Source organism: Bombus affinis, unplaced genomic scaffold, assembly GCF_024516045.1.
Source record: "Bombus affinis isolate iyBomAffi1 unplaced genomic scaffold, iyBomAffi1.2 ctg00000275.1, whole genome shotgun sequence".
Classification (NCBI taxonomy): domain Eukaryota; kingdom Metazoa; phylum Arthropoda; class Insecta; order Hymenoptera; family Apidae; genus Bombus; species Bombus affinis.
This window is the reverse complement of record NW_026108965.1, coordinates 101,674-126,046: the sequence shown is the minus strand read 5'-3', so window position 1 is coordinate 126,046 and position 24,373 is coordinate 101,674. Positions and strand designations below refer to the sequence as shown.

The following is a 24,373-nucleotide window of genomic DNA, read 5'->3' as shown; positions in this document are numbered from 1 at the left end:
GTGACAATTACAGCGGAACAGGCCTACTAACTACTACAAGTATAACTCACAACACGGCCACCTCAAACGATTTTTCTCTTCGCAGAGAATCAGGATTTCAAGATCGATCGAATATGTATGCACTTGATTTACACGTGAAGTTGTCATTAAAAATATTGTTGCGTTTAAAAAGATAAATATTCATTTAAATTTAATGAAATTGTTAGTCCAATTGTTTTAAGCTTAAAGATATGTAGGTGTCACATTTATATATTGAAAACCTGGGAGCGGCATTAATTAACAAACCTAGTCACGCGCACACGTACTTTAAAACCATGCTTGAAAATCGATATTCCCTGAAACAATGCATCGTTCTGCGCTTCCAATTTATTTTCGCACGAAGAATCAGTCCATTCATCGTTGCCGTCACCATCGCTACTGTAATCTATATTACTCGAATAAATTCTATATCTTGATTGGAAAATCGCATATTTTAACGAACTTTCTGTGTTTTTTTTTTTCTATGATTTTAATTGGCAATTTCCGAAATTGAACTATAGCTTGAGAATAATCCGATAATATTTGAGGGTATATATACATACATCATGTTTTTGATGGCTTTTGTAGTAAAATAATTGTAGAAAAAGCAAACTTTTTAAGAAAAAATTACCATATTCGAGTAATAAATTATAGAAAATTACCAATGTAATTTAAAACTTCAAAAGAAGAATCTATTACATGTAATAAAGAGAAGGACTTGTTCACGAACGGTAATTCAACAAATACATGCGTTGCAGAAACATAGTTTTGCAAGGGAGAAGAATCTCTCTAGGAACTCGACGATGTCACGTCAAGAGAAAATTCAATAAAGTGATTACTAACCGTATTACCAGCGGCAATTGTGTGTCGGCAATTCGTAAATAAGTTAGTCGTCTATTTGGAGAAACGTCGCTGGCAATATCGTCACATTTTAATTACGTCAGCGCTATCAATTGGTCTTGGAAGAAAATTTACCATTATGTACTTTTGCCCACGGCGTCGTTCCAACAAATGAATCCGAGTTTTGAATCGCTTACTCTTATATCACGAATTTGTAACGGTGTTTCTTCAAACTTTAAACGATTGTAATGAATGCCTTTGCGTACAAAGACTGATACCAGGTTTGACTAGAAGCTTCAGCTAATTAGTGCCCCAGTTAATTTGGATGTTCACTACCACGCCACTTATGAAGTGGCTTCGTGTCCGAGCGGATTTCCTCCACGTAAAAAAAAAAGAAAAAGAAAAAGGAAAAAAAAGAAAAAGAGATAGGAAAAAGAGAAAAGGAAAAAGGAAAAAAAGAAAAAGAGAAAGGAAAAAAGAAAAAGAAAAAGAAAAAGAAAAAGAAAAAAAAAGTTAATTTGGATGTTCACTACCACGCCACTTAAGAAGTGGCTTCGTGTTCGAGCGGATTTCCCCCACGTAAAAAAAACAAGAAAAAGAAAAAGAAAAAAAAAGAAAAAGAGAAAGGAAAAAAAGAAAAAGAAAAAGAAAAAAAACTGTTAATTTGGATGTCCACTACCACGCCACTTAAGAAGTGGCTTCGTGTCCCAGCGAGTTTTCCCCACGTAAAAAAAAAAAAAAGAAAAAGAAAAAGAGAAAGGGAAAAGAGAAAAAGAAAATGGAAAAAAATAGAAAAAGAGAAAGGAAAAAAAAGAAAAAGAAAAAAACAGTTAATTTGGATGTTCACTACTACGCCACTTAAGAAGTGGCTTCGTGTCCGAGCGAATTTTCCCCACGTAAAAAAAAAGAAAAAGAAAAAGGAAAAAAAAGAAAAAGAAAAAGGGAAAAAAAGAAAAAGAGAAAGCAAAAAAAAGAAAAAGAAAAAGGGAAAAAAAGAAAAAGAAAAAAAAAGTTAATAAATAATAAATACATTTGTTAAACTGAGCAGGTTTTATTTGAACTTGCCTATAATTATTCGCCTACAATTATTTTTATCGACGAGATTGACTGAATAGGCACAAATAAAGCAGTAAACTGTACATTGTCTGAACCTGCAAAGAGATTCAGATCAGAACTTCTTTCTAGATTGGATGGATTAGTATCTAACGAAAATTCTAATGTAGTTCTTTTGGCTGCAACTAATTGCCCTTGCTATGTATATCACGCTATTTCAATGTTTTCTAAGTAGAAAATATCTTAATATCATAATTATTCATTATCTTAATCTTAATTATTGTGTTGTGCGGAATATTCCTTTGTTATTATTAATATAACAGAACAATAATATTTATTGTAAATATATTATTAGGGACATTGATGCAGCTTTACGCAGATGCCTTGAAAAGAAAATATACGTATCATTACCAAATGAAGTTACTCGACTTGGTATGTTCAAATTATACCTTAGCAACCAGTTATTAGAGAATATGGATGTTGTAAACCACATAATAAAATCTACTGAAAAATATTCTTGCGTGGATATAAAATTGCTTTGTAAGCAAGCATGGCTGCTCGAAATAAGTCCAATATGGGAAAAACTTGAAAAAAAAAAAAAAAAAAAGAAACATCTGTTACGACTTTGAAATATGAATTAAAGAATTATGAAATAATAGCAAAATTGTTAAAAAACAATGTCACCTACAGTTACGGATGTGGATAGATATGAAGCGTGGAATAAATATGTATGCCATAAGAACATATTTTAAAAAATATAAATGGTTATCATAATATATATCATTAATATAATTATCGTTCGAAAAATTGTTCGTGTGCGTGCATGTATGTGTGCGCACGCGTTATAAACAAGTTTGAAATGTTCGTTCTACATATATGTATACGTGGTATACATCTTCCCTTATAATATATAATATGTGTAATCTGAGTGGTAATATCTCCACGTATTACATATGTGTTAGTGTATTTTATCGATAATCTGTCTTTTATTTCCTCTTATCTTATTAACGCATGTATGGGCGCGTATATGCGCCGGGCGAAAGCTATGGTTATATATGGGATTGTTAACAAATAAAAATTAATCTAGGTGTTATTAAAGAAATTTGTTTCACCTTCTAAACTTTTTGATGATTGGTTTACTTTGAATATTTTGCATATTTTTGCATATCATGAGCATTTTGTACATTTCTATACATTCAAACTTTCTATGAATATAAAATGATCCGCACTACTATCTACTTCATAGTATACTCTATACGTTTAAAATGCTCCATTAGAAGCTTAAATCTATCAAAATACAGCTCCTAGGGAAATGTGAATTTTCACATGAACACATAATATCGATTTTCTCATTGAAACGTATAGGCAGGTATATACTAGCATAAGCCACCTTCGGCATTTGGCCGTATGATGCAGCACTAGCTCTGTAACATAGAAAACCATAGGCGTCAGTTCTTCTTATTTCCTCTTTGATATATGTTTACTTTAATGTCACTTATTCAGACGCTTGATACATTGTCGGAATGAAATTTTAGTAATGTGCAAGTAATTTTGAGTAGATTAATAAAGTATAATAAGATATCAGATTCATGTACGTAGATTCAAGTGACATCAATCTTTATGTCTAGTATATACATGTGTATTGATCTATAAGTCAGTGTTAAAATAACAAATAAATGGCAGAAGAAGGAAAGAAGATTTCCTTCGGTTTTGCGAAATCTATTAAGAAACCTGTGTTAAAAAATGCTATTCCACAAGAAAAAAAGAAAGTTGATTACATTGAATGCCTTGATGAGAAAGGTATTAAAGTAATAGGGTGAGTTCAAAAAGTAAAATTTATAATCAAGAAACATATAACCTCAACCTAACCTATAAAAATCACCAATAGCGGAATATATATATTTGAAAACAATTTTTTTATTTCAATGAGGAAGAAAAAAAAGATGAACCTCTAATTATTCCATTACTAGGTTCAAAAACCTGGCATGATAGAATTCTTAATAAAATAGATGCAGACATTTTCCTTCCGAAGGCAGATAAGGAAAAGGTAGGAGACGCTAGTGTTAACGAGGCAAAATCAAAGCTATCTAATGGAAAAACATCGCCAATAATATCAATAAAGAAAGAGCCAGTTGAAGATAGTGAAAATAAAGTTGTTACTTTAGAAGAGCAAGCGACTAAAGAAATCATTGGGGAACTTAAGTCAAAGAATAAATATGAAACTAAAACAAATGATTTAACTTTACCTTTAGTAGAAGATGAATCATTAAGAGGCAAAGAACAGGTACGTTATCAACATATTGATGTGCAATGCACAGATGTATTACATTTGCATATTATAAATATCGTTTTGTATTTTTCAGTCTACGTTAGAAGATTATGAAAAAATTCCTATTGATGCTTTTGGTGTAGCAATGTTAAGGGGAATGGGATGGCAACCAGGAAAGGGAATTGGTTGAAATGAAAAGTATGAATTTTACTCTGGATTAAATTAATTATATGTATTTAATACATCACTTATTGGAAAGTAAACAGAGAACATCATTTTTTATTTCACAATCGTTTATTCTAACTATTACAGATTAGTAGCAGCTGTCATACCAGAATTACGACCAAAAGGTATGGGTCTTGGAGCAGACAAAGTAGCATTGCAGAAGAAAAATACAGATTTCAAAAAAGAAGAGGAAGAAGTTAAAATCGAGAAAGGAACATTTGTGAAAATTATAGCTGGAGAACAAAGTAATAATTATGGTCAAATAGAAGGATTCGATGATGATGCAGGAAGGCTCATAATAAAACTAGCTCTTGGTGGAAATATAATATCTGTAAATGAATTTATGGTACAGCCAGTGACTAAATCAGAATATTCTAAGAACTCAAAAGTTCAAAGTTAATATGAAGTGTTAGTTTTTCATTAAGGGACATTTAAGAAAATAAATTTGAATTGACATATACATATAAAGACATAATCGGACATGTAGAAAAACTAATTCAAGAGTACCTGTAAGTGTGTTGTTGCATGCAATTTTTTAAAGGTCCCTTCTATCTTTATATAAAATATGATAAATGTAGAGGTTTTAGATTTCAGTATTTTATGGGGTTAATTTCAGATACAAAAAAGTATGAGGAATATAAGGACAAGGAATCCAAGGGACTCAAGCAAAAGATGGATAGAAAAAGATCAATGTCCCCTGACCCCGAAGACGGTGAAGAACAAAAGTAGTAATAAAAGAAAGAAAATCGGAAGTACGATGCACAATAAGAACAAGTATGATAAAGTGGGGGATAAAAAATCAGAAAGACGAAAAAGACGCTCCGAATCTAATGATGACAGCGATAGTGATTCTGAAAAGAAGAGACGGAGAGAAAGAAGTAACTCTAATAGTAATGATTCTTATAAATTAAAAAGATTGAAGAAGTCAAAGAAACGTAAGAAGTACGATTGCTCGTCTGAAAGATCAAGTAAAAAACGAGACGACGAGAAAGATCAAGATCTCGATCATTTAGTAGGCAGTAATATTTTCCAGGAACGTATTCGGTCATTTTACTTTCAAGATAAATTGTACAATTTTATTTATACAGATTTTATAATAAAGTGTATTTTTACAAAAGTATATTTCTTTTCTTACCCTTAACTGAAAATTACATTTAATTATAATATGTAATAATGTTTACAATTACATCAAAGTTAATGTCCTAAACTTTATCAATAATTATTAAAAATCCCCGCGTATTGCTTACGTAATGTTGATATCGAGTAATACCATACATAACCTCAAAGAACATTATGATACTTACGAACATCGTTAAACAAGTAGTGCGAACGATGTCGAGTAAGTATTCACTATGTATAAAGTATTTATAAATAAAAAGTATGGGAAATATATAACCGAGTGTATTTAACTTTTCCAACATTTTAGCATTTCGCTTGGCGTTGGTACAACTTCAAGTAAATGAAGTAAAAAGCAAAAATGTAGAGCGGGCAGTTTCCTACATTTCAAGCGCGAAAGAGCATAATGCTGATATTATCGCTCTTCCTGAATGCTTTAATTCACCATATGGAATACGTAATAATTTGTTTCTTTTTCTAATAATTTATTATATGTATAACAACTATATAGAAAAAAGTAAAAGTAGACAAATTACCTTAACGTTCATACTTCCATAAAGATTGTGAATTGACTCGAGAATATAGAATTTCCCCATTTTTATGATTATCGTGATTTTTGTATAAATATATTTTTTAAGATACTAATAATTAGGTACTTATAAACTAGTATTATCAATTATTTTGTATTTATAATTCCACCTATAATAGTTAAAAATTAAAGTTAGTTAAAATCTAACTTTATGTTTCAAAAAGTACTAGCAAAGTCGTTAAGTAACAAGTCACTGGTACTGACCCAAATAGCATGATTGTAATTAAACATTTCTAAATATTCATTTTTCATCTTGAACCTGTAGAAACAATTTATTATATGTACTATTATCTAAGTAATTATATATTTAAGTAAATCTAAATATAAAATTTAGTTATTTTAATAATTTAAAAAATAAAAAATTGACAAACATTTCAACCTAATTTATGGTTGGAACAAAGGACAGTTATTTTTCATTAATTGAAATATTGCAATGCAGAATAGTTTCCAAAATACGCCGAGAGTATTCCTGATGAAACGGTGAAACGAGCGTTGCTTTATCGAAGGCAGCTAAGGAAAACAGCATTTATGTAGTTGGTGGTACGATACCTGAAATAGAGGGCGATAAATTGTACAATACCTGTACTATTTGGGGTCCCGATGGAACTTTGATAGCAAAACACCGGAAGGTAAATAATATACCTCCATGTGGCTTTGAAATTGAAAATATTGGGGTGGAGAAAGTGACTCTATCTAGGAATAATTTAGGAATATGCATATGTACATACGTGTACTATAACCAATTCTATAATTTAAAAAATATGTTATAGGTTTATAAAATACGTTTTGATACGAGAAACATACATTTTTGTCGTAATATAATATATAAATTTTTGTACAATATATTTGTTTTGTAATATAAATTTTTCACATAGGAAAAAACTTATTTTTTCTTAAAAAATATTCCTTCTCAAATATTATTAAATGATAAAACTTTTTAATAAAAGAAAGTGATAAAAACGCTGTCAGTTATTAAATAAAAAACAATTAAAGTTTAGAAGTTCGTAACATTGATGTTAAATTACAAAAGTTACAGCAATAGAGTTAGCAACTATATTTTTATGTTATTAGGTACATCTATTCGACATCGACATTCCCAACAAGATTACTTTCCGAGAGAGTGATTCACTCAGTCCTGGTAATTCCCTAACAATGTTTGATGTGAAGGGCTGCAAAATAGGTATTGGCATTTGCTATGATATCAGATTCGAGGAAATGGCACGCATTTATCGGAACAAAGGTACAGTAGCTTAATCGAACAATACTTAACTAGCATGAAAGTAACTATCTTTCTTAAATATATTCTATATAAAATATAATCAATATAATCTGTAACTCTGTATAAAAAGGAGCTTAATTTAAAAAACCAGTATATTCGCTGAAAATGAAATAAATAAAAGAATTAGAAGCACGACAAGAGGACTGTTCTCGCATATTCATAAATTATGGAATATGGACTGTGCAGCTACAAAGTTAACTAAAATTCAGTGGTCTCGTATTTCCCATTTCTCTGTGTTAGGTTGCCAAATGCTGATATATCCGGCGGCATTCAATATGACCACTGGACCACTGCACTGGTCATTACTTCAGCGTTCCAGAGCGAATGACAATCAATTATACGTCGCCTGTATATCACCGGCTCGTGTTCCTTCAGCAAGTTATGTCGCATGGGGACATACACAGTTGACAAATCCCTGGGGGAAAATCCTTTATGATTTGGAAACTCAGGAAAATATGGTGGTCACCGATATCGGTAATTTCCAGCTTAACATTAAAAGCGAGAAATCCATGATGTAATTAACTTTTAGTCTCGTTGGTTCATCGATTTTGCCGGCTCCCTCTGTATTTGTTGAATTTATTAGCAAGCATTACTTATTACTTCGTATGTTTTTCTTTTCTCTCAGATTTGAAAGTTGTTGAGGAAGTAAGGGCTCAGATACCTACATTTTCTCAAAGACGTACGGATTTGTACGACACTGTCTATAAAAAGGAGTAACTCTACACTGAAACAGAAAATGTTTTCTTATAATATTTCTACTACAATACCGTCTTTTTTTTTTTTTTTTTTTTATGACTTATTACTAATTACTTATCATTTGTACTAAATGAATAACTCAATTAAGAAAACCAAAATGTTATAAATAATAATCTGTATATCTTGTGTATCAATATGTAATTGGATATTGTAATAATATTGGAATGTCTTTGATCAGGGATATGATAAAGAACACGCGAAGACTACGTTCTTTTGAACATCTTTAATATCCATCATTTATAACATTAAACATCTTTTTAAATATTTAGATAGATTAATACGTAACTCTTTATATATATAAACATTAATTTGAAGTTACAAGCTTAGAGAAATTGGTCGATTAATATTTATAGATCGGCTGTCTTGATGAAAGGCTTAAAGAAAGCAAAAACATAACAATGTCGCAAATATAATTTATAGTTTAACTTCTTTCTTGTATCTGTCTGCCTTTCACGATGTTTTACCAATTACAATAAGTAATTTCGACTTCTTTGCGCTCCGTTTTAACGCATTCGAGACCGAAAGAAATTCATATCAATCAGTAGGCATAATATATATAACTGTACATAATATATTATAGTATAACATAGTATATAATTTTATATTTTAAAAACATGAGGCATAAAATTTAAGATTGTCATCGACTTAAAATTAAAATATGAAAAGAATATTCCAGAGAGAGAAAAGCACAGTATCATTCTAACAAAACATTCAGATCGTACTGACACCCAGGAATCGTATTACAATAAAATCTCGGTCTCGAATGAATTAACACGAACGATTAACATGAAACACACTTGCGGCTTAAACACCTTCGATATCGAGGAAATTCAAACTTTACAAATAAAAGCAGCCTGTTCCTCTTTCCACCACAGACTCTCATACCATATCCGCTCTTATCCAGGCTTTTACTTGAAATCTCTGTCTATTTACAATTTAAATTTACCCGGACCACTCGTTGAGTCGGCAGCCCTTTATAAATATATAATGAACCCAGAACATATACCTGTGCCCCTAGCTGGTATCAGCTCTAGTAACGTTCATACCGGAACTTTCATACGACGCCAATTTGTCACGCGTGAACATCGATTCTTTCAGGGGTCACGGCTTTATGGGATTATATCCTTTAAAGTAATTAAAGTGATACTAATGATACAGAATTTTTTACAAATATTTAATATGTCCATAAAATAGGAAGTTTCGTGCTCTCTTATTTTATATTAATTATAAATTAGTAAGTTTTACATTTGTTATCTATAGATTTAATAAATTATTAAAATTCCATGAAGACATATTCTGGAACACATTAGAAGATTTTGCTGTAATTTACAACGGATGCTCCGAGTACGAACAGGCAGTAAACGAACAAATAGAAATTCAGGCTATTGTGGTAGTATAGCTCACGTGGGATTTTAAGCTCGAATTGGACTTAAACGTTACGATCGTCGTGAATAATTACGATATATACCCTGTACGACGAGCAGAGAATCTTAAATTATTAACGGCAATTCCTTTGTGCAACGTGCAATTTTATTAACGGCCTGTAACGAATGAACGGCTCGTTTTGAATAAAGTTTACATTTAGAAAGTAAACACAGAAACACATTTTAAGAAACTAAGATATCGAGTTCTACTTGTAAACATCAAGTGCTCTTCGTTTGAGAAGATTACGAGTCTCTTCTTCGATAACGACATTAATTAAGAAGTTTCGATACCGTTTATGACATTAAGATCTCATTAGTAAAGTTATATCATTAAAATCTTACTGTTCCTAGAGAATATAATATAGTTAAAACTTCCAGAGGATCAACAGGTAAAGAAATTGTTGATAAAAGCATTGTTAGTGACAACTGACTGTAATCGATATCTGCTGGGTGAAGTTGTGTGTTCTGAGAATCTGTGTTAATGCAAGGATTCTGTTACAAATCATCAACTAAAGAGCCAGCGGGCACGTCCGACCGATCGATCGATACCACGAACCTCGAATGAATTAACGCTCAAGGTGGAACGGATTTAATAGATCGAGTGTTAGTGTAATTTGACACTTTGTTTACACTTGCTTTATGCAAACAAAGTTTGATGTTCTGAACTCGATGGTTATAAGATCTTATTGAAACTCCAGTATTTCACCCGCACGGTACGACACTTTGTTGATGATTGTCCTTGTATGTTGTTGATACTCCCCATCAGCCGTTAAATTTTGTTCGTCTATCGTACTTTTCTAGCCAGAGGTTTTCCCTGATGTTTTTCCCTACTGTCTAAGTCATCAGGTTTGCAGCTCGGGGAGGACAGATAATTCGGAATTTCCCAAAGGAAGGAGAGGTGCCGTCCGAGCCATAAAGGGACGGTCACTCAAAATGCCGAATAGATTCATTTAAATAATTATGAGAAACAAGTAAGTTTTGTAAGCACAAGTTTTCAAATGTTATAGTTTGAATCTGTTCTTATAATTTTAAAAAGACCTTACAGCCAGGATCTCTAAAAAATTCGATGAAAATTCTCATGAGACATCAATTGAAACAATTAAACGCAACAGAGAATGGGTATAATCATATAATTCCTCCCCATTTCAAAATTCATTCATATACATCGATTTTTGTTTTCATATTTGTTTTATGTGTGAAGAATATGTATTTATTGGCATCAAAATATTTTCTGTTTCAATTCCTGGTCATTTTAGATCGAAACTTCCAAATATCGTTGATTAAAAATTTTTTAATTTTTAAAATGAAAGGCACTAGTTATAGGACAAAAAGTTGTTTCAATTATTTGAACATTCTGCTTCATTCCTACAATAACATATTTTATTTTAAATGAAAACAAGAAACAATACTATTGTGTATAAGTTTAACGGAGTGACACAGGTGATTTGTAGCTAACACTGTAGCTAACATAGTTTCTGCAATATACCCTTTAATCGAATAGAAACAAGGGGATTTTAGAAATTTCTATTAACCGACAGTATTGTCAACAAGTTTTAACAATGACTGAAGGTTGCAAAATTAAATATAAAATGATTTATTAATAGCATATGCAGTGTTAAATTTGTAAATAAGCAGTTTATCTTTTAAGAATAACAAAGACACCAGAAAATAAAAATAAAGAATATTCTAATTATATTGCAAACTAACGAATAATGTAAAGAATTTATTTTTGTTATCTATATCACAGATTTTAGGTAAAATATTAATTTACTTATTATTAGGAGATTGAATTTGAAATATAATTATAATTTATAAGGGACACCTTTAAACTAGCAGATATTTGGTAGCAGTTCTCTAGCCTTTGTACAATATAACACAGTTCAGTTTAATTGAGTTTAATACCTTTGACCAGCCAGTTTCCAATTTCATTTATGGCATAATCTCCTGACAATTTCATACCCTTCGAAAGAAACACGATTTTCTATTATTGTTTTACAATCGCGGAATATGATCAGTGTTTCAATTAAGCTCCACTGTTTTAATTTCCCGTCTACGCACGATGTGGGTACACCGTTTTTTTGTTGTTTTTAGATACAAGTGACGAGAAATTATGAAATGATATTTTAAATTTAAACTGATTTCATTCATTGATTTATTGTAGCGACAATGGTAACTTGTTTAAATAAAGATTTTATAAATAAAATATTTAAGGTCTAAAATAATAAATTAACACATGTGAAAACATTAAAGCTGTTACCCTTATTCATGGTCTTGTTGGAACGTGTTTAACGAGCGTAACGTAGGCGTGGAAACGAAAACGTTGAGACTCTTGTGGCGTAAAAAGACTGAATTCCTCATAAAAATACAAGAAACGAATACAAGAAACGTGCACATAGTTTATTCTCGACCTTGGATACATAGAACCAAAAAAAAAAAAGAAAAAAAAAATGGGTTTTCTGAAACTTTCGTTTCTCGTGATGAGTACTTTATGATGCAATAAAAAATTTTGTCTGAAAATTATACTCAAGATCAATTTCATGATCCATTTTCTCTAACAGATCTCCATCTTCCACAGCTATAACAAATAATTTTTTCACACTCTATACATTTAACATCGATTATAATTCTGATAATTGAAACACCGAACATCAATGTGTTTATTCACTACGCTAACACAGATAACAATTAACAACTTTGACAACTTACTGGACACCCTGGGCAATAGATTCATAGCTGGATTCCTCGGCTGATCTCTCCTCTGATCATTCCCCCGTGATAGTAACATAAATGTCCCCTCCTATTGAACCCTTCACTTGTGCAGAGATCATAGAAGCAATCAGTCGCCTAAACCCCAAGAAAGCAGCAGGTCACCACCTAATAGGAAATAAAGCAATCAAGTAACTTCCGATAAAAGGGATTGCACTGGAAAAAAACAAGAGATTAAGAAAAAATTCTGAAAGAGACACAAATCAGTAGTATTATTTTATATTACTTTGCGAATTACTTTTCAAAGTAATTCGCAAGTAAGTAATTTCAAAGTATTTCAAAATATAGAATAAAAAAAATTAAAATATTACAATTACCATCAATAAGCTCAGCGTCCACATATGACTATGTGACACATAGTGATTGACGCTTCCAGATATGGGACTATGGTTCTGAAGTGAACCATTTCTGGGTGAGTCATCGACGGTAGTGACATTAAATTCGATCGGATCTTCTGTGGGGTTTAGGCATTCGATGTTGCAACATCTGCGTTCATACCGGAACTTCTTGCACTTCTGTAATAAAAAGAAATCGATTAATTGTACGGATCAATCGTCACTAGACTATTTGAAAATTCAGGTTATTCAAAGAATGAAAGAAGAAGGAATTGCTCCAATTCCACCATTGCTTTAGCAAAACTAGTATTTGAGAACCATTAGTCAAATATATTATAACACTAATACTAATACTAACGGTTTCACCGTCGAAAAGTGGATCTTTCTAGCATGTCTACGCAAATGAAGGTTGGAGGGGGGAGGGGGAGGGGGGAACTGTACATGCGCCAAACACCTTTACGTTCGTAATTTTTCACACAAATTTACAACTGTAGGGAAAAAATTATCTCTGATGTTTCAGATGTTAGAAATTGACAATATCGCATAACGGAATGCTGTGTTCTAGATATTCTATTTTTGTTACGAAAGTGGTACAAACGAAGTCCACTTAAGAATAGTACAACAAAATCGGTTGACGTTAGGTTATCATGCAGATATCGCGGCTTTTGCTTTGGAAAGCACGCAACTGCCAGTCTCGTCGTCCCTTGTAAACGAGAGAAAGATATTGTAATTGGTCGGGATTAACATAAAACTCGTCGCATGCGATCAGATGGCCTGAATGTTTAAAAAACGAGAGTAGAGTGCGTGCTACGTGGTTCTAACAGTTTAGGCGGAAACTAATTATTGTAACCGGAGCCGAGATATGTAGCGATATTACTTTCCTCGACAAAGCGTATAAGGTGAGGAAAGAATCGCGATAAGGTAGAACAAGAGACAGGAATTCTTTACGTAAAGCAGATCTGTCAACTAGATAGAGATCCTACAGCTATAACTACAGTGAATCCGTACTCTGGCGAATTGTCGTTTCACAAATAAAGCTTCTGAAAAACGGAATTCATAGAATATAACTGCTGTTGTAAGAATCTATATATCTGATTTTGCTGCCGTATTTGTCAGAACGTTTGTTTATCAAAAAAACGCATCCTCTGTAATCTTCTGTAGTTTAACAAGGCACAGTTAATAAAAGAGATAGAGCGTTAAACGGTGACGATTTAATCACAGTTAAATAGATATTGGTCTCTTTAGTTAAAATGCCCTATGATTTATTTGCATCATTTTTTTTCCATGCAATTTAAAATATTTAAATAAACAATATTTACCAAATATTCAAATATTTAAAGAAACAGTAGTCCATACAATATAATTTTATTTGATGGTTATTTGATATTTAATATTTTGGTTTACATACAAAATTGAAATTATACTTTGCTTGAGGACAAAAATTCTAATTGCATTCCTAACATATACCAATAATTATTGATCGAAATAGAAAGAACTGCAGGACTAGGAAGATTACTTAGCATCTTATATAGCCTGGCAAGGCTCGAACGTTTCATCTTCCTGTAGATTTTCTTTGCTTTTAGACTTTCCTTCCATTTCTCTGAATTGGTATCTTCTGTACACTATTTATAAAAGAAGAATAAATTACATGTTACATCCAAGTTACCAATCCAAATAATTTTAAGTAAGAAAAGAGATCTAATGCAGCAGTTTCCACTTAAATATAGATCCGACGATTATTTACGAACAAATAGTATAAATCTTTTAGCAATATGAAATTCGCAATATTTATTCAAATATTTATATTTATAGTACGCCATTAGCAAAGAAGACATGTTTGCGTGCGTTATCGATTTTACGCTTTTGCCACGCAAACATGGAAATTGCGATTCGAAATTGAATTTGCACTGGAAACGGTTGACGTTACGACATCAATAACATATTTCAAAAACATTGACGATATCATACGGAATCAGAGAGATTCTATGAGAAGTTAAACGCATAATCATCCTATTGTAAATAACAGGAACAGAAAGTACACAAGGAATAATACAGAATCATCCTATCATCCTATCCTATTATACAGGATTGTTTTGATTCGAGCTCAAACATAGGGAAATCTGAAAGAATTTTTCGCAGAATTTCCTTCCCCTTTGAATTAGCTTTTATACAGAACGACTTTAACCTTTTCAAGGAAATACCTATAGAGTGTGACGATCTATGATTTTAAATAGAGAGGTATATCTGAAAAGAGGTGGATGTAAAACGTAGCATATAAAACGTAGATCAAATCTTTATTCAAGGATTTTTTCTCTTCGCAGAGAATCAGGTTTTCAAGAACGATCGAATATGTATGCACTTGATTTACACGTGAAGTTGTCATTAAAAATATTGTTGCGTTTAAAAAGATAAATATTCATTTAAATTTAATGAAATTGTTAGTCCAATTGTTTTAAGCTTAAAGATATGTAGGTGTCACATTTATATATTGAAAACCTGGGAGCGGCATTAATTAACAAACCTAGTCACGCGCACACGTACTTTAAAACCATGCTTGAAAATCGATATTCCCTGAAACAATGCATCGTTCTGCGCTTCCAATTTATTTTCGCACGAAGAATCAGTCCATTCATCGTTGCCGTCACCATCGCTACTGTAATCTATATTACTCGAATAAATTCTATATCTTGATTGGAAAATCGCATATTTTAACGAACTTTCTGTGTTTTTTTTTTTTTTTTTCTATGATTTTAATTGGCAATTTCCGAAATTGAACTATAGCTTGAGAATAAACCGATAATATTTGAGGGTATATATACATACATCATGTTTTTGATGGGTTTTGTAGTAAAATAATTGTAGAAAAAGCAAACTTTTTAAGAAAAAATTACCATATTCGAGTAATAAATTATAGAAAATTACCAATGTAATTCAGCTAATTAGTGCCCCAGTTAATTTCGATGTTCACTACCACGCCACTTAAGAAGTGGTTTCGTGTCCGAGCGGATTTCCCCCACGTAAAGAAAAAAAGAAAAAGAAACAGGAAAAAAAAAGAAAAAGAGAAAGGAAAAAAAAGAAAAAGAAAAAGGAAAAAAAAGAAAAAGAGAAAGAAAAAGAAAACGAAAAAGAAAAAAAAAGTTAATTTGGATGTTATAAAATGTTATATAACCAAGAACTTATCTTCTACTTGGTAGTCGCATAAGAGAAGACCGAGCCATTGAATCGCTCAAATAGATTAGCTGATTCGCTTAACGTAATTTTACTTCCGATGACGTAAACAAGAGCAGAAAGTACACAAGTAATAATACAGAAATGTCAAATGTACAGAAGAATAAATTTCGTTAAATCATTAGCACGTAACATTTCCTTATAATTCCATTTGTGTATAGCAAAATAGCTTGTGTGCTTTCATGAATTATAATTGATATTTAGAAGCTTTCATGTAGGTAGATATATAACTCGTGTTAATTAGTAATTTAACAATACATCATGACAACATATCATTTTCGTTTCTTCGTTTATCTCGTTATGCGCGTAAACGAATGTGTAAATAAAGACATATAATCAACGATAACATGTAGTGGCAAACATGATAATTATCGACAAAGGAGAATATTGGTGAAATGATTGTGGGTGATTTCACTCGGTGTATCGGTACATAAACTTTGATAGACATTGCCGGTGGATTCGCTGTCGGTGAAATCGTGTCGATGAAATAATTGTCAGTGATTTAAAGATAACCCAATTTATTGATCTCCCCTTCATAGAGTTGTACGTCTCTCTATAAAACATATTCTACCTGGAAGGGCTGAAACATTTAGCTTAGTCACACTAAACTGGACTGGACTGCAAGTAAGAAGATTGAAATGCAAAATTCACGTGTGAGCGCAACGGTTTAGATGGAAAGTTCGATAAGGCGATTATGTATATTAACCCGAAAGAAAGCTCATGGCTTTGCAACGCGTTACACGCAACACGGAATTTCCCTCGCTGAAATAATCCTATTACAACGATACGATTTTCCTTAACAGATCTCGCAATGTAATTCTCCCTCTACAACTTTTTATTAGGTTTGAAACACGAGAGTTTCGAAGCTCTGCAAAGTCTCGCGAATCTAGAAGTCGAGTTTCAACGTATTTTCGCTTCTTATTTTATAGCTGTTAATAGTTATTATCTCACTCTGCACGTACATCAAACGAGTACTTATGTAAATCCAAAGGAAACGGAAACAACCGAGAATAATTGAGGATAATTCGAATACGTACCGATTAGTAAAGTGTTTGGCAAAGAAAAAAAAAAGGAAAATTGTATCGGAGAAATAGGGGAAAAACGGTGGCGTACATCAAGCAATCTTTATGGCTGTAATACATTTATTATTCATTTATGTTCATTTTCTATCGCGTAACAGACGTTGAAATAACTGGCAGAACGAGCATATAAATCTTGTATCGCTCGACCTGACTTTTCCCGATGGAAAAATATTCACCAGCCTGGGATCGTGCATCGCTAATTACTCCGTTCTACTTTTCGAACGCGTTTCCATCCATACAGGAAAGCAAGAAGGCAAACCCTATCGCACAGTCATGAAGAGATGCAAAAGCAAGAAACCAACCAACGACATGCCGATCGACATGGTGGAAGCAGTCCTACAGAGGCTATTCACCATGGGACACGGACCCTCCCATTACGAGGGCCGCGAAGAGGCAGAGACCGAAGAAGAAGGAGACATCAGCTTCAGCGTCGTCATCGGCGAAGGCGATGTCGTCGATGCCGCCGGAAGAATGAACACCAAGAAGGCTGCAGGAGTCGATGGAAGACTCCTGGACTGCTGGAAGCAGGAGCTGGAAGCAAGCTGGAACCAGACTGCTGGAAGACGGCCAGAGTAATACTGCTACGGAAGCCGGGAAAGGATCCCAGTCTCCCTAACGCGTACCGGCCGATAAGCATACTCCCAGCCATGAGCAAGATCTGGGAAAAATGCTTTAAGAAGATCATCGAGAGATGCATCGGAACGGACCCGTTCCATCGGAGGCAGTATGGGTTCAGAAAGAAGAATTAGCTTAGCGAATACCGATAAGAACAGGAAGAAGCTGAAACGGGCACAACGAACGGCCCTGTGCATAACAACGACGGCATATCGTACCGTCTCCCACGCGGCACTTTGCGTGTTGACCGGAAATCTCCCGATCTACATAAAGATAAAGATGCTCGGAGAGACTTACGAGTGGAACAAGATCCATAAGACCAAGATCGGCGCGGATGACGGCAACGAGCTGAAGGGGGAACTGGAGGCGCAAGGAAATTAATACCGAGTGCGCTGCTATTTACCAAAAAGAAGATGGACATCGATCATCACAGCATGCAGCTGTTAACCGGGCATGGGAGTGTGGCGGCACTCGACACTAACTAGTGTCGGACGACGGCAGCGACATCTACAGCCCCCAGTGACAATTACAGCGGACCAGGCCCAACTACCACAGCTATCACGCACGTCCAATAAATATATAACGCACACACGGCCACCTCTACAGGAGTTTCGGTGTCTATAGAAAGAGGATTGGCAAGAGCAGCGACAGCAACTGTCTCGACTGTGGAGACCCTAACGACGATGCAGAGCACGCCCTCTTCACGTGCCCGAGGTGAACGGACAGAAGGATTGAGCTGGAGAACGCTCTTGGCGAGAAGATAGACGTGGACAATCTGATCGCCACGGTGACCGCCAAGAACGAGAGCTGGGATAAATTCAGGCAATTTCGCAAGACCGTCATGTCTCACAGGAGGGTGACAGCGAAGGCCTTGAAGGAGACAAGGAGGAGAACGAGAGCAACAACAACTACGCGGAGCAGTGAAGGCAGAGATACAAGACAACAAAGAACCACAGAAGGAGATCAGCCCAGTATTCTGAACTAGCTGAGAAGATGACGAGAGCAATACTGAATATACAGAATAGCTGCCCGACGAAGAAGATACAACGGGGCATGAAAGGACAACCCTGATGACTGCCGACAGGTTTTACCGGGGTTGTCTGTCCTCAAAGCAAAGGAAAAAGGAGGAGGGGTTTTTAGTGGGTATGGCAACAACATCCGCCCGAGTCCCACATAACCCAGTGATGCGGATCACTGGGTATGCGTAACAGCATTTTCCCCTCCTCACGCAAAAAAAAAAAAAAAAGAAAAAAAACTATACACTCTATCAATTTTAAGTTGATAATTTCGTTATTATATAATTTTTCTTAGTCTAAACTGAATCCAGGAAGAAGAACTTTCATCCAATTACATACTTCATTAATTCATGAATTGTATTCGTTACCGTACGTACAAAAAGAAAGTTGACTGATATAAAAATTCAAAGGATAGAACTTCTAAGCTCGCGATTGGAAACAGATTCAGTTCAATGGTTTAATTTGCCATTTAATTGAATTCTCTGGCAATTTCAGCGAACTGTGGGCTTTAAAAGTGTCCCGCATTCAAACGCAAGACTTCTCCTCCACCTTTCTCTTTCTTTCAATTCCAACCTCAAGTAATTGACCTATTAATTCGACGATATATTTACATGCTCGCAAGGGATTCAAACAACTTCGTTGCGTTAAATTCGCAATTATAACCAACAGGAATGTCTCAATCAATGTGCAGCTCGAAACAAATAATAGATAATTAACTTTTCAATATAACGATTGATATGTTTGATGAAGAAAAATGTATGAATTTTTAAAAACGTCTCCTAGTACATTTAGCATTTTTATAGTAAAAACTTAGAACACACACGCACACATATACTATTCCATGAAATGATTTACACAGCTATGAGTCTAATCCTATCATATTATAAAGGGATGAACGAACTTTTCCTAATAAATATAACTTTATACAAAATCTTGTTTAAAAAAATTAGTTTTTTATTCTCATTAAATTAATTTAATATCAGAATATATAATTTTAGTCGTTATCAAAATTTTATGTCAAATGCGTTCATAGATATATATATAAATAAATGTCTAATCCTATGTATTTATTTCAACTGAAATCTTAACTTAAATATTTATTAACAATATTCTGACGAATATGCAATGAAAGATAAAAACAAGTTTATTTTTCCTATAGAATGTCTCATGCTTCTTACTCATTTTATGTTTCTCGTTGTCAGTGCGTAACTACTTATCAGCCGCATGAATGCTAAGTTTTACTACTGAGAAACGAAGAGACATATAGATGCAAATATACGCTATCTCGCGTGAAAAAACATCAGATACATTAACCAGAAGGAATATCCGATACATATAAAATTCATAGCGTAGTTATTTATACATACGGAATATTTCTTTCTGTATGAAATATTCTTTCTTCTGAATTCTTATTATAAATGTATGTCCATTTCCTACCTTAAAATGTCTCTCCTTTGAAAAACTCCATTTAAATATAACGATCAACAAAATATTACCAATAAAAATATTGAAACGAGATGCTGAAAGAACCTTTTAATGAAGTACAAATGATTATTTCAACTTTAATTCTGTTAAATTTGAATTGAATCATTTATAAACCGAACAGGTGTATAAAATTTTATTGCGTAAAAATCGTGAAGCTGAAAATTAGGAACGAATAACGAATGAGTAACCTAGTTTCATTAAAAGGTACGTGTACGCCGATCCGTGTAACAACTTCGACACTCCAATTATTATAAAGCATGTATCCTTCAGAGATTTTTTGCGCGAACGCAAGATACCTTTTACACGTGCAACTGAATAAGTGGAACGTGATTTTCGATATTTCTTCTTGTAGAACTTGTAACAACGTAACTGTTTCACGAATATTTTCCCTGACACTTTTACAACGATGCGTAGAAATCTCCTTTTATAATTAATAATTTCAGCATTTCTCTGAACAGTTTCGTTGCGATTAAAAAATATACAAAGCTTACGACGTGCTTGTTTAAAAATATTTATATGGAACAAGATTTCGAATTTGTCGCGTCAATCGCGATCTCAGCAGGTGTAAATTAATTCGTTCTAATGAACGAATAAATTAAACGACTCGTGACAAAAATTATCCCTGTCCATGTTTGTCTTTCTAAAACTAATTCAAGGCGAGTTAAATGAATCGCTGTGTACCCTATTCGCGCAGCATGTGTTTTAACGACCAGCATGCAAGCGTTAACGGTGTACTTTAGTTTCTCATGGTTGTGTTAAGCTGGTTGCTCTTAGAATGAGCATATACTTACCGCAGGAATTGAACAGCGGAGACGCCCGCAAGATGTTGACTTCGAATTGTAACATATGCAGTGTATGCAAATCCAAGGTCCCGGCACATACATCTGTCCATGTAAGACAGATCGTCCTTCGAAATCAGTACAGTTTCCTCCTAAATGCACTGAAAACGATTACCAGCGTCAATATCTTTGTCACTCGACAATCGTACGCGCAGTTACGCTAACCGTTTTAACGCCACGCAGCGTGATCACTCTATTCGCGTACCGTGGTAAATTGTGCCACGATGTATGGTCACGATCATTAATTCGCAACGCGCTCAAGCGTGCTCGTCGCGAGTCATATCAGAGTTTCCTCTCGTAATTACTCGTTTTTCAAATAATCATAAACCAAATAAAAAAAAAAACCAATATAAAAAATTACCTCTTGAATCGGAAAACCAAATCCTGCATTATAGAATGTTATCACACAAACGAAACGCAGAGCATAAATATTTCGCAAACTTTTGAGTGTTTGTTGTAACGCTTCCAGTATAACCGATGAAATGAAGCGCGAGCACGTCGAACGGTATATTTCGATGAAAAAAACAGGATGAAAAAGGGCAGCGCGATCGCGTCGATCGGTACTACTCGCAAATAAATAAACGAAGCGCTATCGCGCTGCACAGCACAAACCGATACGGAGTCTTGAAACATCCGACACTAAAACGGTTAATAACATTACGAAAACGACCGTACCAGGAAATTTTTGTTCAACGGATCCGCATTGCGGCTATCACGATGCTCCTTCGTTGCATCGATGCTTCATCGATGAGATTAAAGCACCGTTGAAATAGGTTATTCGATTTCTTACATGGGCAAAAAGTTTTTATATCGTGTTTGCTGTTTTACTTCGCAAGTGTGCTTTACAGTATACGTTAGAACTCCAAGTCGAGCTATCCGAGTTAAAGTCTCTTGAAACTTAAAACGGCACTTAAAGGATATAGGTATAATAGAAGGTTCGTTTAAAATTCAAAAGTGTATATACGTACATATACATTTGAATAAAAATAGCGGATAATCTCAAGTAAAAAAGTAGGTTCGTGTTAGTAAAATGGTTTCAAAATACTTGTCAAAAGTCAAACGACTTGACTAATTAAGAATGGATGTAAGAGATTGAAAGCAAAGGGCATCTAAGAGTATCAATTAAGTAACAAACTCACGGTGACAAAGAGGTTTTCACTCGCTCGAATTCAAATAAATCGGTTAATTTGAGCGAAACTTTAGGTGCACGAGAAGCGACACGCGTCCTCAAGGACTACGAAGGTTCTACTCGAACGAATGAAAACTTTTCTCTGGCCCGGTGTGTATACACAAGACGTGCGAATTTAAAGTGCAGATTGTATTAATTGAAATAATTGGTTGGTTTGATCAAATTAATCGTTTTAAGCTGAAATGACGAAGGTCATCCAAGTAATTGATGTCCACTGTAATTATTTGTTAATCGCGCGTGGAATCGGAACGATTCGACCTCGTTCCAACGCGAATCGTTACTAAGGCAGAGACGGCAATTAATAATTGTCGCGTCATTTGTTCGATCGTGTTCACAAATTCAAATACGGCTGAGTGGCGAAAACCATTTATAACACGTCCCGTACCGCGTAGGTCGTATACATATCTCAGGATGAATTTTTCGTACTTCGCCGCATATATTCTCCATGTCAGACATACCATAAAATATTTCGTGCAATCGCGTATTCCTGTCTAATGTCAGGAATTCTCTTTCCATAGGTCTGCGTTTTCCATATTATCTATTTTGCTTATCAGTAAACATTCTTACAATTTGTGATTAATACTGTACGTACAAGAACGTTAAGTTTTTGACGTTGTAATATTTCACATGAAATAATAATGGCTGTATATCGACTAACTTATTAATTAATTAAATTCGTGTATATCAAGTTTCCTATCATTTAATACTTTCGTGTAACTACAGAGATTTGATACTATGAAATGAAATATAAAACTTGGTAAAAAAACGCGCTTCGTTAGGAAATGAGGGTAATGATGCAAATATTTTTTGTAGCCATTATATAGAATTTCGATGGTATAATTAATCAGTATCAACTTACCAGCCCCTGACGGGAAGAAAGTGACGAAAATAACCTGCAAGCAGATGAGAATTGCAAGTATTTTCGAGTACAGGTCCTTCATGGTTGTAAAAGATCAGGGGATGTTGTCGCTCTAGAATAGGCGAAAATCAGCTGTTTCAATAACTGCTTTGTGGGCACTGGAGTGCGTAGACCAGAAATATCTGCGACAAAAATCAGAATACATTTGTTTTCACATGATTCGATCAATTTTGTGTAGGACTAAGCTGATTGAACCTAACACGGGATAATTGTCCAACTTACGACCTTAACAAGCCCGCTTGATTCTCTATAAGTGCTTGAAATTGATGCTTGTATTCTTTCCAGATTAACAAGCTTTGCCCCCCCCCCCCAACCCCCTCCCTCTCTATTTCCTTAGATCGAGTTAGACTGCCACAACATATTATCTTTCTTCTTTTCTTTTCTTTTTTTTCGATCTTTTAAAGCCTTAAATCGCTGGTTATTATAGTGTATACATTCAATTACTCTGTAAGTCGTAAGTACATGTTTTACGTTATTTTTTATTTTCCAGCTAAATTCCACAAAAACAAGAAATATACTTCCAACGTGTTTTCACGTGTCTCTAGCAAAGATCTGAAAAACAAGTTGCGGCGCAATTTAAAACGACAAATAGCACCGTGTGTCTCGTTGTGGCAACGCACGCTTCGTCAGCTTTTTAAAAGCGCTCTCTGTCTGCTTTTTTCTCTCTTCACCGCCTATTCGTTTTTTCTTAACGAGTGAAACCGTTTTTACGAGGACGGGAGCACAGAAATGACGTACTGGCAATTCTGTTTCGTGATGACACAAGCAGCCCGGTTTCAGTGAATTAAACCTGGCCCCAAGCTTCCAATTATCTCTCCCTTCCTTTCCTTTATTTTTCCCTTCTATATCGAGTTTCAGGTTTTCTAAATTTCCATTACAATCAACTATGGCTTTTCTCTATTTTATATGTTAGCCGATGATTCATGGCAAAAACGTCGGCTGTAAAAATATTTGGAGTTGCAACAGCAACAAGTGTGTTTTCTCAAACAGAAAATATTGGAAGCGTACTCGTTGGCAAAACAGTTCACGGATAGTTCGTCCTCTGCTTGTTATTTGTTTCAATACCGTTAGCAAATAAATTCATGAAACATAGTGGTGTCGCATAAATTGAAAATAAAAGCTTTGCGTATACTTGGCAGTTGAACTTTGGCTATTATACGTATGTTATATATGTAGTATCGTGGACAAAAGGCCTAAGATATCTGCCGAACCATAAACAATGCCGCGAGAGCCGCGGCATCGTCGGGTACATCAATGTGTCGTCGGTTCTTTTTAAGTGGATAGTTTCGTGGAAAGGGCCTGCGTGACTCTGGCCACGGGCGTTTCGGGA

The 24,373-nt window shown here is 34.2% G+C and overlaps 2 protein-coding genes and 1 long non-coding RNA gene across 8 annotated transcripts in view; 2 read left to right on the top strand and 1 right to left on the bottom strand.

Annotated features, from left to right (window-relative positions):
• The window catches only part of LOC126927834 (uncharacterized), a 95,721-nt gene that overhangs the window by 33,412 nt on the left and 37,936 nt on the right, over positions 1-24,373 (bottom strand). The window lies entirely within an intron of this gene.
• LOC126927838 (uncharacterized) lies at positions 1,523-17,134 on the top strand. Its single transcript, XR_007715963.1, has 2 exons — positions 1,523-1,754; positions 15,733-17,134. It is a non-coding gene; the product is annotated as an uncharacterized LOC126927838 (long non-coding RNA).
• LOC126927836 (omega-amidase NIT2-like) lies at positions 4,275-9,014 on the top strand. 6 transcript variants are annotated; one of them, XM_050743834.1, is made up of 5 exons: positions 6,180-6,329; positions 6,550-6,739; positions 7,182-7,350; positions 7,630-7,863; positions 8,015-9,014. In XM_050743834.1, exons 3-5 carry the CDS (start codon positions 7,263-7,265, stop codon positions 8,104-8,106), a joined length of 414 nt encoding a protein of 137 aa, XP_050599791.1. In that variant the 5' UTR covers positions 6,180-6,329; positions 6,550-6,739; positions 7,182-7,262; the 3' UTR covers positions 8,107-9,014. The 6 variants fall into 6 exon arrangements, with proteins under 6 accessions (XP_050599790.1, XP_050599789.1, XP_050599791.1 ...); XM_050743835.1 differs by having other exon boundaries at positions 6,189-6,405; XM_050743833.1 differs by lacking the exons at positions 6,180-6,329; positions 7,182-7,350; positions 7,630-7,863; positions 8,015-9,014 and adding exons at positions 4,275-4,378; positions 4,493-4,736; positions 5,022-5,978 and having other exon boundaries at positions 6,550-6,716.